This window comes from Notolepis coatsorum (assembly GCF_963971535.1).
Source record: "Notolepis coatsorum genome assembly, chromosome: 2".
NCBI classification, from domain to species: domain Eukaryota; kingdom Metazoa; phylum Chordata; class Actinopteri; order Aulopiformes; family Paralepididae; genus Notolepis; species Notolepis coatsorum.
Window position 1 is genome coordinate 160,968,775 of NC_140166.1, and position 15,181 is coordinate 160,983,955.

The 15,181-nt window shown below is 44.2% G+C and overlaps 1 protein-coding gene across 1 annotated transcript; it reads right to left on the reverse strand.

Moving 5' to 3' along the window:
- Nucleotides 1–4,665: 4,665 nt before the first annotated feature.
- Nucleotides 4,666–5,920, reverse strand: LOC311223587 (forkhead box protein Q1-like; the record flags this gene model as incomplete). Its single annotated transcript, XM_084308365.1, is given in 5 exon segments — nt 4,666–5,048; nt 5,051–5,228; nt 5,230–5,352; nt 5,354–5,440; nt 5,442–5,920. Coding segments are annotated over 5 exon segments (1,065 nt in total). The 5' UTR covers nt 5,736–5,920.
- Nucleotides 5,921–15,181: the final 9,261 nt, after the last annotated feature.

Here is a 15,181-nt window from a genome sequence, read left to right on the forward strand (position 1 = left end):
ATATGTTGATATGTGGTTTACATGAGCATTTATTTGAGAGTGAACGGCGCATTATGCAATATAGGCATACTAACTTTTAAATGCAGACAGCATTTAAAAGTTGTGCATAATATCTTGATAAGACAATACAATGCATATGCCTTCTATTGCCTATTATCAGTCTTACATCTAATTAGAAAATAATATAATTAATTTACAAGTAATACAGATGAGTAAAAAATAACATTTTGCTTTATGATTAGAATAATATAATCCATATTTGATATTCCATCTTCAGTAGCCTATAATCCAAATAAAGGCCAAGCATATAATTATTTGAAATGCAATAATGTCTTTCCTCGTGCGTCCACAACATGCTGTATATCTTTCCGCTCGCTTTAATCTGAATAAATGACTGAAAAAAACAAACGACTCCTTAACTCTTTCACTGCCGCACTACCAAAACGGTTAACCCTTTCACTGCGACAATACACAGAAGGTTAACCCTTTCACTGCCACACGACAGAAGGGTTAACCCTTTATACTATCACACGTCGGTATAGTGTGATAGTAAAGGGTTAACCTTCTGTAGTAGTGGCAGTGAAAGGGGTTTAAAACTACTAAAAGCCACATTCATGTTGCTCCCTAGGCTTTTTTCTCCGAGGCGCCCCTGACTCCGCTTCCTGCCCGGCGGCGGAGCGCTCCTTCTCCGAGAGGTCAGGCGCGGGTTCACCGGCAGGCTGTGTTGGAGTGACGGACTGTTTGGACTTCCTAACATTGTGCCTACAGAGAAGTTTGGTTTCACAACAGTGTGCTCCGCGCTCCGCACTGTGTGCTTGTTCACTCTCTCGGAGTATATGCGAGGGGTTTATTGGGCTGCATTATTGTGGATTAGGCCGGCTACAATAGGCCCTATGTGCAGTTTCAGTATGTGGCTGCCTGCTATTGCCAACGGTAGAAATTAAACAAAACAAAAAAAATGTAGAATGCCCCCCCCCCCCCCCCCCACACACTCCACCCACCAACCACCTCCAATGTACAGTTTCCCACCGGTCCCCACCTACCCAACCATGTACAGTTTCTTCCCCCTCAAATGTATATACTCTCTTTTCAGACTCCTTTTGTACACATAAACAGTACTGTATATTAGTAGATCTGGTATGTCATAAATGTCTAGATGCAACAGTATACTATCTGTATGTCATGTATATGTTATGATGAATTGAAAATGGGGGACCCTGATCGTAAACAAGACGAAAGTCTTTCTCTGGTCTGCATCCCCTTATTGTATTGAGCCGTACTGTATTGTACCCATTCTGCAATCTGTTAATTAAAATGTCAACCAATCAATCAATCAATCAATCAATCAATCAATCAATCAATCAATCAACCAATCAATCAACCAATCAATCAATCAATCAATCAATCAATCAATCAATCAATCAATGCATTCCATTACAGGGGTTAATCAGAGGGGCAACAAACGGAGGCCCATGGTACAGCCGACGGGGTGAGCAGGTGTGTTGTTCCGGCGTTTCACCTGCAGGTTGCAGCATTGTTCCTGGTATAACGGGATCAACTCTCTCACCTGTCACCTGCCAGACTGCATGGGCGAGCTTTGAAAGGGGTCCCCATGGAGGATTTAGTTTGAAGCCACATCCACACTATACTCGAGGACTTGAAATGTTAGGCGTGGTATACGATTAGGTCTCGTGGAAAAAGGAATTCCTAATCATGACCAAATGTATAAGCAACACGTTTTATATGCCTTTATCCTTTTTTTTTGTGTCAGAAGACAATGCAAAATAAAACAACGTATTGTGGAACTAATTTGAGTTTTGGACACTCAAGTGCGTATGAAACGGTTTTACAGTCTATCTGTTATGATGACATTGTGGACATTTCCTCTGCTATACAAATAAGCATATTTTAAACAGATAACTGATTATTGGGGAGGCCCAATTGTGTGACTTCACACGTCGTAGTGTTTCCAATATAAATATCTCTGAAGCAGTTGTATCCACGAGGAGGCACTTGACACTGATATTTGACTCAAAAATTATAAAGAAAATAGCCTTATAACCTGCCATTCCCGATAGACTCCATATGGCTATTTTTGTTTAGAGTCTATAGATTAGCCCACGAGGCCCTGTTAAAAATACCTGGTGACGTCACGGGTCAGATTCAGGACCGTGGAGAGGCGCCACGGCACGCGAGGACGTGTCAAAAAAGTCCTAAAGGATCTTGTTAATATCTTGAAAAGCCCGTATGGACATTGTAAGGGCAATTTTCCCAAACGATTAAATATGACATTTACAACCCTCATCCTTGTTGACTATTGCCTCAAATATTTAAGACAAGATATTCCTTTATAATAAGATATTATAGATATTCCATACCGGGCAGGGTAAATAGAAAGACATAAATATAGGCAAAATATAAATACAGAATTTGAATCGGGAATTTAACTATGCGAATAGGAGTAAAAGTAAACAGTATAGGTGCATATACCCTAACTGGCATGATATACGTCATAATATGCTGTTGCCCACATATCACCACCTGAGAAGATAATTTGGCAACAGTACAGTGTTCTGTGTTGTAAAATACTTGTATTTTCATGGCCTCAGGCACTCTGTGTTCTTGTAAAAACGTGTAAAGACTTCCCCTGAGGCGCATGGGAGCTGATAGCATGTCGGCCTATGTGTTTCACGTTGCTTCATTGGCCCTTTATGTATTTATTGTGTTCTATTTCTGATATGGGTTTACACCTTAATCCAACATACACAGCATCAACCTTATCCCCCGGCCTAAACTACCTCACCATTTGTCTATATAGGTGCATTGATTATAGCCTTAATTATTCTTATTAAAGACATATACTAACACCCAAAGCAATTCGATTATTGTTATTATAATTATAATTATAATAATAACAATAATACAACCGATTATTATAATCATCATTATTATTATTATTAACAATAATAATAATAATAATAATAATAATAATAATAATAATAATAATAATAATAATAATAATAATAATATAATAATAATAATAATAATAATAATAATAATAATAATAATAATAATAATAATAATAATAATAATAATAATAATAATGATATAAAAATAACAACAACACATTCTTCTTCTTCTTCTTCTTCTTCTCTCTTCTTCTTCTTCTTCTTCTTCTTCTTCTTCTTCTTCTTCTTCTTCTTCTTCTTCTTCTTCTTCTTCTTCTTCTTCTTCTTCTTCTTCTTCTTCTTCTTCTTCTTCTTCTTCTTCTTCTTCTTCTCTTATTGCTATAAATAGTATTGTTATTACTAATACCATTATTAATTATGTTCTGCCATTATTCACATTTTCACTTTTTAGTGTCAGAATTGAAGCTATAGTTTAAACAGGGGTACAGTGGTTTCTTTTCGTGATAGTTTAATTTTAAAATGTGAACCATGTTTTTGGGTGCAGGAGGAAATGCCTTGCTTTCAGAATTAAATCAAATTAAATTAAATGAAATCATAAAATAGTCATATTTATACTTCAACTATATGTTTTTGCGTAACAGACTTGTCGAAAAACCAAATATAGTTTATTTTGTTTACTTATAGTTTCTGACACCTTATGTTATTTTTTCTGTATAGCCTATTATAGTCGGCAATAATTCCGAACCCCCAGATTTCAGAGGGTCGAGTTTGCAGCAGGGCCAACTGTCGAATGGAAGGAAAGCCAGGCTTTGAAGTCATTTCTTTCAGTTTCACTTGCTGCATAATTACTCTACCGGTCGTTGTCATAACAGCGGTGGTGTGGTTTCTCTTTGATCACACGTTCGAACCGCCCCGCCCCCTTTCCCTCTCCCTGCCATTATAACTCCATAATACATAACTCGTGGAATGAAAACGTGCCGTGTTCCCTGTTTATTTTCCCATAATGAATACTCATTGCACGTTATCCCGTGGTTTCAACAACTTTTTATTTATTAATAAAATACCATGCATGCATGAATCAATCAGGAACAAAACTGAGTATTTTCATACTTTCTTGTATACAAGCCACAGGAGAGACACGCGATTCTCACCGCGCCGCTCGGTCAATAATACATCCAACAACAATATCTTATATATACACAACGATATTTTATACAGCAGGTCATACAAACATCAAAAACATAAATAGAATAATATAGTTTTTCAACATTTGGCACTTGGCAGCCACCGTACAGTAGAAATGACCTATGAACCATGAAAACAGACACACACACACACACGCACACACACACACACACACACACACACACACACACACACACACACACACACACACGGAATATCCTTTTTTTTTTTTTTTTTTTTTTTTTTTTAAGTCGCAACTAATTTGCTTAGTCTTATTACAGGAAAGAAAGTGAGGCATATTAGGCAACTTGACAACACGTCACGTTATTCACTGAAAAAACGACTTATAGTCATGACGCTATAGCCGTCCCCGTATACAGTTAAAGAAAGCACTGAAGAACTTAAGAGCGCCCACAGAAAGTGCACATAGAGACAGATGCCAGACTAGTACTAACTGTCCAGTGTTTTCTTTTTGTTATTTTGTTTTCTTTGGGGGGGGGGGGGGGCTTCAGGAGAGCAGCGAGTCTATGTGGAAACTTCCCCTCCCTCGCGTCGTGATGGGAGGGCATCTTCATCGAGCAGCAGGGGGGGGGCCTCTGAATGTGGGCATAATACACCGCCGTGACGTCAGCTGGAGGTATGTGAGCGCATCTCTGCCGTGCAGCTCCGTGCTGCTGTAAACTGCGTCTGGCAGGGTGAACCTGTGGTATGTGTGCTGCTGTGCGTGTGCGACGTGCGTCAGAGCCGCAGCCGGTGCGTGGTAGTTCAGATAGGGGCAACATGTGCACGGGGCGCGGCGGCGGCGGGGCCAAAACATCCGGATCCCCGCGGGATTCATGGCGTTATTACTGTCCACATGAATGGTTTGGCCAGCAGCATCCTCCCTCCGTTTGAAGGGTTTACTTAGGATGCTGTCGATGGCGAAGGAGCTGGAGAACTTGACGCCCTGCTGCACTCTTCTCCTCCCGCTCCCGAGATGCGGGTGCAGCAGTAGCAGGGATGGGGGAGGCTGCAGGTGTCCTCCTCGCCGGGGTGGGTCTGCAGGAGGTCTTGGCTCTCCTCCTCGTGGTCCTTGTTGTGGGGCCTCTTGCTGATGCGCTTCCTCCTGCGGCGGAACACGCCGTCGGCGAAGGTTGTACTCGCTGTGCGGGTTGAGCATCCAGTAGTTGTCCTTCCCCCAGGGCCGGGACGGGTCCCGCAGCACCTTGAGGAAGCAGTCGTTCAGCGACAGGTTGTGACGCACCGAGTTGCGCCAGCCGGGTGTAACCGCCGCGGAAGAACGGGAACTTGTTCATCAGATAGTCGTTGATCTCGGCCAGGGTGAGCCGGCCGCTGCAGCCCGAGTCCCCGGATGGCCATGGCGATGAGCGCGATGTAAGAGTAGGGGGGCTTGGGTCTGCGGGTGTAGGGCTTGTTGCTGCTGCCCTGCTGCTGCTTCCCATCGCCGCTCTGCGGGGTGACAGGTGCCGGGCTGTTGGCCACGCAGTCTCCGTCCGAGCCCAGCTCGTCTCCACCACCGCCGGTCCACAGGGGCGAGGAGGGGGACACCACCACCTCCCTGATCGGCGTCGAGGGCGCACAACTCCAGCTGCACCGGCTGCTTCTGGACGAAGTGACTCGCGGAGAAACCTCAAGTTTCATTTGGTTGTTTTTTGTTTTTCCAAAAATATATCTTATCCCTCTCGCTCGCAGACGTCTCACCTGTCGCTACTACAGGGTTCAGTGTTTCTCCCTCCTCGCTCGGTGAGATCGTCAAAAGAAACGACAAAATGGTCTTCTGGTGCAAAGTTCTGTATGAAGTTGACTGGAGCAGAGCAGGTGTTGTGTATATGGGAGGCGGCACCCGTCAGCTCCGTGTCCGTGTGTTGCAGGCTGAGCTCAGAGTTGGTCCTCTCAGGAGACACGCGCGCCTTTGTTATAATATAATCCCCCAGCGAGGGACGGCCCACCACGGGCGGGGTTTTGATCTCGAATCCATTGAAGCGATTGAGGGATATATAATTGCACGCTATACTGTGTCTGTGACGCGCCAGCCGCCAGTTGTGGAAACAAAATTAAACAGGTAGCGCCCGCGTGTATATAGGAGGAGGAGGAGGGCATGGGAGGGGAGAGAGAATCTATACAACTACACAACCGGTTATATGTTTATTTTGTGCGCTATTAGGGAAGGTTGCCGGTTGGGTCTCTCTCTCTCTCTGTGTCTCTCTGTCTCTCTCTCTCTCTCTCTCTCTCTCTCTCTCTCTCTCTCTCTCTCTCATCTCTCCTCTCTCTCTCTCTCATCTCTCTCTCTCTCTCTCTCTCTCTCTCTCTCATCCTCCTCTCTCTCTCTCTCTCTCTCTCTCTCTATCTCTTTCTCTCTCTCTCTCACACACACACGCACACGCACACGCGCACACACACACACGCGCACACACACACACACACACACACACACACACACACACACACACACACACACACACACACACACACACACACACACACACTCCCCTCCCTCCCTCCCTCTCCTTTCTCTCTCTCCCCCTTCTTCTCCCCCCCTCTATGTCTATCTCTCTCCCCCCCTCTCTCTTCTTCTTCTCCCTCCCCCCTTCTCTCTCATCTGTGGAGTGACCCACCTGTGACTTTTGAAAAGTGCTTCTTTGAGTCTTTGAGTCTCTGTGCTTTTAACAATATTGATCAGTGATTATAAAGAATACAGGATTTCAACGATCTTGATGTAGCTTTTCTTAACAAACCCTCCTTTTCCTGAAAAATAAATAACAATTTGCACCTATTTAAAAGCCCAATCAGCGATCAAGTAAATAAAAAAGGTTAACAAAAAAGAGACTGGAGAAATGTTTTCATTCTCTTATGGATTGACTGACTCTTGATACTATTATATGTATTATATATATATATTTTGGGCTGTAAATATTTGTTTACGTTGGTATATATGTTTGTAAACATTGGGGGTGAAACATATATAGTTTACAGTGGGTTAACTTAAGACATGTCCAAATAGGGTATTTTCATCAAACTCTCTTCAAGAATATAATTATGTAACTATTAATATGGTCCAAAAAACTAAACCACGCATTTGGGCATTAAACCAACTCTATAGAAGATGTTGAAACAACAAAATCACCCATTGTTAACGTCTATTTTCTTTTGACCGTTTTACTCGTTTATTGCTGAGGCAAGGTCTCAAATGGAGATATTTGCCTAATCCTTTCAAGTCTTGAAAATAATGCGAGATCACAAGGGGACGTTGGAATCTCCCATTTATCTGTCATCTTAATGCCGCCTTTAATGTTTCCTCTCAGAGTTCCCGTCGCGTTTGTTCAACCAACGAACAACAACGTCGCCCCCCTCACGCGTGCAAGCAAGAGATGGCGACGGTGCTGTGCGCACGAAGACCAGACCAAACGCGCTTTGAACACGCAAACATGCGCATGCACGCAGAGGAGAGAGAGAGAGAGAGAGAGAGAGAGAGAGAGAGAGAGAGAGAGAGAGAGAGAGAGAGAGAGAGAGAGAGAGAGAGAGAGAGAGAGATGGAGAGAGATATGGAGAGAGATGGAGGTACACCCATTGTCTGGTGTTGATTTTAGCCTCTTTAATCTGTTAATTGCAGCAGCTCAAGGCGTCTGTTGACCTCTATGGAACGGGGAAGTATAATAATCCAGGGCGCAATGCTGTGAAAATAGATGGGTTAGATGAGCTGACGGGAGAGACGGGTTTGGCCCGAATATTATGTCTTTAAAAGTTCAAGTGAAGTGCAAAAGGACGGGACTGGTGCCAGGGTGCATGAGTCATATGCCTTTCTTAAAGCAATAAACGGATCAATAAGTCCAGTGTTGGTTTATGTGTAATGTCTTGTTCTTGTTCCCTGGTGATGGCCCCCGCCTCAGCCAACACTGAGCGGGGGGCTCACTGCGTAAACAGAGTCATGAAATCAATGTACATTGGAAACGATTGTTTGAAAGAATTTCCCTTTATTTTTTTTAACGTAACACAATTCGAGGTGCACATGTGATGTACATAATGTAAATGTGATGTAATTATGTATATGGATGATGATGTACTGTATGTCGCGGACACCCAGGAAGAGCTGGCCTGGGGCCATTGGCATCAGCTAAGGGGGATCCTTTTAATAAATAACAAAATGGTAAATGGTGCATTTATCCAAAGCGGTTTTCAATTTGTTCCTCACATTTTACCCATTCACTCACACATTCACAGAGAAGAGGCGACCGTGCAAGGTGCCAACCTGCTCTGTTAGGGGTTAAGTTAAGTGTCTTGCTCAGGGGACACTTCGACATCGCTGCCCGGGGAGGAGCGGGAATCGAACCGGGAACCTCCGGATTACCAGACGACTGTATACCTCCTGAACCACTGTCGCTCCAGCATTGATATAGCATTGGGGGTGTGTCTGTGTGGGTTTTTGAACCAATGGTAGCTCCTTTACGACAATTGATCTCTTACTCCGTGGGCCGATAATTGTATCATAATATATATTAAAAAAAAATGTAATCTGTGGAGCCGTGTCAGTGTTTGTCCGCCTTTCTGTTCTTCTGTCAATGCTTTTCTAAGCCGGGACGGCGATGTGGAGAGAGGGGTTGGTGATGAGTTATGAGCTCTTGGCCCGCAGCGAGTGATAATCATTAAACATGTCTTCTCTCCGACACACCTCCGCGCTGCCCGCCGGGTGTTTGGACCCGGGACCCGGTACGAAACAACATTCCCGTGAGCTCTGAGCTGCATCATGCACCGGGTTCACCGGGCAGACAAGCAAACAAGCCTCCGCGATCACACACTTGCACACACACACGTCACACACACACACACACACACACACACACACACACACACACACACACACACACACACACACACACACACACACACACACACACACACACATACACACACACACACACACACACTCACACACACACACACACACTGAAGTGCAAGTTGGCAAACTTGGCATACATATTGCCACATCAATGAAAGTGCAAGTGTGATCGCGGAGGCTTGTTTGCTTGTCTGCCCAGTGAACCCGGTGCACGCCCCCCAGCCCCACACACTCACAGATGGGGTGCCACTATTTTGGTGTGGCAATACAGCGATCCATTGAAACATATCCCCCGCGCAACCTGTTCACCCTGACCGAGCGATGACATCCTTCAACATCTATAGCTGACGCCCTCTGGAGCGCTATTTATGTGTCTATACATTCTTATTATACCTATTGAGATTTTCCCACGTAACGAGAGAAGTTCAATAAATGTACAGCGTGTAGAGCCTAATTATCACCTTGGGCGCACAAGACGCAACATGCGTATAAAGCTCACGGCGCCCTGCAGAACATGGCGACTAGAGAGAGAGAGAGAGAGAGAGAGAGAGAGAGAGAGAGAGAGAGAGAGAGAGAGAGAGAGAGAGAGAGAGAGAGAGAGAGAGAGAGAGAGAGAGAGAGGGGGGGGGGGGGGGGGGAGCACCATTATAGCTGTGAGAGACGATAATACTCTCTCATTATTTGGGGGCTAATTGGTGACATAATGACCAAAGTGCTTTTATGAGAAAATGTATGTAGTTTGTGTCATTCTTCATCCCATGTAATTCATCTGTGACCTTGGGTTAATGAGGGCAAGGATGGGGCTATACTTGCTTAAAACACATAGAACCACTCAGCTCTGGTTTTATGAAGGTGTCCATCTCTCTCAAAAGCCCCAATCTGTGATTTTTATTTTACTACATAAATGTGGGGTATATTCATATACACTCTTGACTCACCTTTCTAAGTCAGCATATATCAGAATGACTCTTAACCATGCACCAAAATGTATGACGTATATCATGCCAGTGTATACTGAACCTTGTGTGTACTGTTTACTTTTACTCTTAAATCTTTATTGCCTAAATCTATTGTAACATTAGGATCTTGTGTGTTTGGAAATTGTGTCATGTTTTTTGATATTGCAGTAATCATAATGGCAGTTTCACTGGTTAAAGGAACGGGTCAACATTGTACGGAAATGTGTGTACCGTCTTCTCCAGGGTCAGACGAGAAGATAGATACCAATTTTCGGCAGAGCATTTTCTGCTTGTGGGTAGGAGGCGTGTCTCTGTGTGTGTTTTCTGTGTACGTGTGATGAAGCTGTATTCAGTTACACACACTCTGCCAAGATGGCTGCACACACCTGGGCTGGAGTGCTTTGGTGTGAGACGCAGCACACCTGTTCTCCCATAGACAAATCCCAATCAACAGTGTTGAAATGGCAATAAAGTTTCTATCTATATCCCCCTCTTCTCTTCTTCTCCTTTCTCCTTTTTTGTTTTTATATATATTTAAAAATATATATTTATTGAGCACTGCATTATACATAAGATAAGATATTTCTTTATTGATCCCCTTCGGCGAATTCAGGTGTCTGCGTGGGGGAAGGGGGAGGGGAGGTACAGGTATGGGCAGGGTAATAGTAGAATACATAAATATAGGCAATCAAATTACAAGGAAAACGCTTTATCCAAAATAAATATAGTCAAATATGGGCAACATATACTATACATATATACTGTACGATAAGATAAGATAAGAGAAATTCGGGTGTCAAAAGCAGCATGGGGGGGGGGGGGGTATACAGGGGGCGGGGGGTACAGAGCTTCACATCCTATACAGTCCAGTATCTATATACTATACTATAGATACAATATCAAATATCAAATATAAAATATGAATACAAATACAATACAATATAATATAAAAAAGTAAAAATACAAGATAGTCCAGTGATATGAGTTTCTAGTTCTCAAGTCCAGAGTTCTGACAATGATAGTTCTGGCAGCAGAGCCGGCCGTCCGAGCCCTTTGTTGTAGAGCCTGATGGCTGCCGGTATAAAGGACCAGCCCAGGCGGTTTGTGGTGTGTTGGGGGGGGATGAGTCTTTGACTGAACGTGCTCTTCATTCTGGCTATAGCTCCTCGTAGACGGGGTGAGAGGGGTTTCTCCAGGATGGCTCTTAGTTTTTTCCTCATCCTCCTCTCAGCCACCACCTCTAGATTATCCAGCTCACCTGTACGTAGCACAGGTAGAGTACAAACAGGTAGACAAACCACTGAATAGGAACAACCTTTTAAGACAAACGACCCGGTGATGACAGCGCTCCGATTACGGATGATCGCAGATGATCGGAGAGAGGTCAGCGGGTCAATTAGGCCCCAGCGCCACGTCTATAATCAGGGCCCACGAGACGACAACAACATACTTGTATAACTTGTTAACGCGGTGTCTGGCACGTTGTTGTTTTCAGGGTACCCTTTGGAGATTCTCCTTTAAGTGTCTCCTTCGAAGCCTGAGAGGAGAGAAACCTCTTAAGTGTCGACGTGACAGGAATGCCAGTAATGTAAACTCATCGTGGTAGAATCCTCCACTTAGGTCTATAAATAGACGCACACCTCTCTCTGCGGCGGCCTGCGCTCACACGCAAACCGCCTCGTCGGCATGTCTGCGAGGACGACGACTCCCGTATACCTGCAGAGCCCATCTCGTATCTGTTCTGTTCCCTTTCTTCTGTCTGTGAGTGAAGGGTGTCCAGCCCACATGGGTCCTCCTGTCTAAACAAAGCGCCCGGGCCGGGGGCCTCCTCGCGTGCGTGGGACAGGGCGCTGCGGGGGGAGAGAGAGAGAGAGAGAGAGAGAGAGAGAGAGAGAGAGAGAGAGAGAGAGAGAGAGAGAGAGAGAGAGAGAGAGAGAGAGAGAGAGAGAGAGAGAGGGGAGCGACGGAGGCACACCGCGTAGCTGAGATTCCCCAGATTCCCCCGTCGTAGATCTGGCCTCTGACAGACATGCTTCACCTGGGGAACCGCGTATATAGGAACCGTATCTCAAAGCGACACAACTTAAAGCATTCCTCGCCAATTCCACTCATTCTTTCACTTTTTTGTGGGGTTTGTGTGTGCAAGTCTGTGTGAAAGTGTGTGGGAGGAATGCATGTGTGTGTGTATGTGTGTGTGTGGCGGAGTAAAATGTTCACATTCCATTTATTTTATTCCTTGAACGTTAATTATGGTTATTACCCAACAATGCGGCCCTCTAAACGTTTGTTCCATGCTCTCTGTCGCACTGCTTTAGAATCATATGTTCTTTTTTCTTTTTGTTTTGGAAGATAGCTGGTGGGGGGCCCTCCTGTTGTCCATATAATCAGCAGCAGCACACCTGAACGCTCTGGAGCGAACAATAAAGCTGCCACACAGAGAGTTTTCCACTGTCCCACTTGTTCCAGAACAGTCGCTATAACACTTAGCTTTAAGGAATACATGAAGTCACGTTAAGGATACTCACGATTCTTTCCTTTTGTAAAGCATTATAAATTAGGTTATTAGCCCTTTCAGTAACCGTCTGTAGTGTGGTAGTGAAAGGGTTAACCTTCTGTAGTGTGGTAGTGAAAGGTTAACCTTCTGTAGTGTGGTAGTGAAAGGTTAACCGTCTGTAGTGTGGTAGTGAAAGGGTTAACATGAAGGCCCTCACAGTCGATTTGGTTGGGTAATTGGCCTGTTTAGTGTTATAGTCGACCGAGACGTTGTTGATGTCGATAAGTTCGATTTCGCTGGAGTTGTTTCATCAATAAGGATAAGCACATGGTAAGCACTAGATTTAAAGAGCTCCCTCTGCATTACAGCATGTGGGAACCTCAAATTGTTTGTCAGATAACAAACGAAATAAACAAATCAATTAGTCAACAAATCCTATGACCGCTAGACGACATGTCTTTAGTTAATCACAGCCCGGAGCAACAGACAGCTCATGAGGCTTTATATCAATAACTTGACTCAATTACACCTATGATGGGGAAACCGACTGGTCCTGTAAGCTCAATGGGTAGAGAATGGCACTAACACTGCCAGGCTTAGGGGTTTGATTCCCACTGGCGCCACTCATGCCAAACAAGAACATGGTGTCACGGATGCGAGCATCATCACGTGGATTGAACTGATTTTACACAAGGTGCCATGCCTGTGAGCCACCACTAGGGGCAGCATGGCTAACTGTGAGTGAATGACTGCGCGAGTGCTTAGCATCTAAAAACATTATGCACTCGTTGTGGTACTATAAGGTGCTTTGGATAAAATCATACACAAAGTGGCATATCTCCAGGAAGAGACATAATATAATAGGCCCGTCATAAGAGCGGCAGTCGCTCATGTACAATTATAACCCACTATAAATAATTTCTGTGCAAGCTATATGTGCTTTCTTTAAAGGACCGTAATAGGGTAAATATTACTTGTAGCCCGTTTGCTAATCAGCACACATTATTTCACATTACCGCTGACCATCTTCCAGAGAACCTTTTTCTTTTCCCTCTCTTTAAATTCAAACGTTATCGTGATAAACCATCGATTTGCACAGAAGAAACATATAAAAAAACACCCCTGGTCGCGCTAACAAAGAGTTCGCTCCTTAGAAGACTCTCTCTGCACGCTCTTGTTTACGTTTGAACAAACTCTGAACAAACGCAAGCGCACATGTTTTATTAGAGGACGTAGCGGGAGATCAAGGTGGGTATTATCGTCGCCACGGCTCTTGAAAGTGTCGTCGGAACATTCTTCCTCAGGTACGCCGTGCGGGTACAGACGGGCGGCGTGACCGCGAGCGTACAGTGGTTGTTGTTGGATACCGTCGAACAACATTACACACACACACACACACACACACACACACGCACGCACGCACGCACGCACGCACGCACGCACGCACACACACACACACACACACACACACACACACACACACACACACACACACACACACACACACACACACACACACACACACACATACACACACACACACACGCACACACACAGCACAAAACACATTCGTTGGGAGTTTTGATAAGTGTGGTTTTGTCGAAACATAAATCTCTTGTTGCTTTTTTATCTCGGCCCGTAAATGAAATATGAAAACGTGGAGCGGTGTGTATCCTGCAGTCAGTTGGCAGTGACAGGTTGCTATTTTGGGTTCGCCTCGGCATTCCTACCCGAGGTGTTTGCGCCCTGCCAAACCGACTGAGGGGTTGCATATAAATAAACGACGTTAACAAGGGTATAATTAAAGTAATTAAGGAGGAGAGGTGAGGCACAGGTGAAGCACAGGTGAAAGGTACGCTGGCTCTGATGCTGGGACCTGGGTGTCATGGAGAGGCCGATGGTGATGTCACTCCGGATCGCCCTGCCTGCGTCTCTCCACGGCGCGGTGACGTGGCGCTCACACACACATACAGTATATACATATATACATATATATATATATATATATATATATTAAGGCTGTCAAAGTTAACGCGGTATTAACGCGTTATTGCCCGATTCTATTAACTCACGATTAACTTAAATGATTATTATTATTTTTTTTTACTAGACTTCACTCAGGTGTATTGTGGATGCTCTCATTGATACTATGTTTGTTTCTGAAGTGTGTGTGTGTGAGATATATATAGAGAGGGGGGGTGAGAGAGATGAGGAAGGGGCAAGACAGAAAGTGATCTGGGAGAGTGTGTGTGAGAGAGAGAGAGAGAGAGAGAGAGAGAGGGGGGGGGGTGTGGGTGTGATTACTCAGCCCTTGTGTGGGTGAATGTAACAAGTTCCTAACGTTTTCTTTCCCCTATTATTTCATGCACACTTTATTCATTGTTTTAAATTATAATTTTCTTTTAAGTTATTTTGTGCATCACTCTGTTTTGAATTTGATGCAAATTTGCAATGCATGAGGGTCATCCTTTTGTGTTAAATGGCTGCATAAAGCAAGCATTTGTTGACTCGCATGTTGATAAGAGTATTAAAACATGGAACTTGAAAAATATCCGTTTAAGGTAGAAAAAGAAAATGCGATTCATTTGCGATTAATCGCGAGTTAACTATGGACAATCATGTGATTAATCGAGTTAAATATTTTAATCGATTGACAGCACTAATATATATATATCATGTGTATGGGGGCCGCTTTGCCAACGGTTATGTGTGTGGTGCACGTGTGCATGCACGTGTGCACGTGTGTTTGTGAGCGTGTGCATATTGTATGTACAGTATGTGCACGTGTGTGGGGATGTGA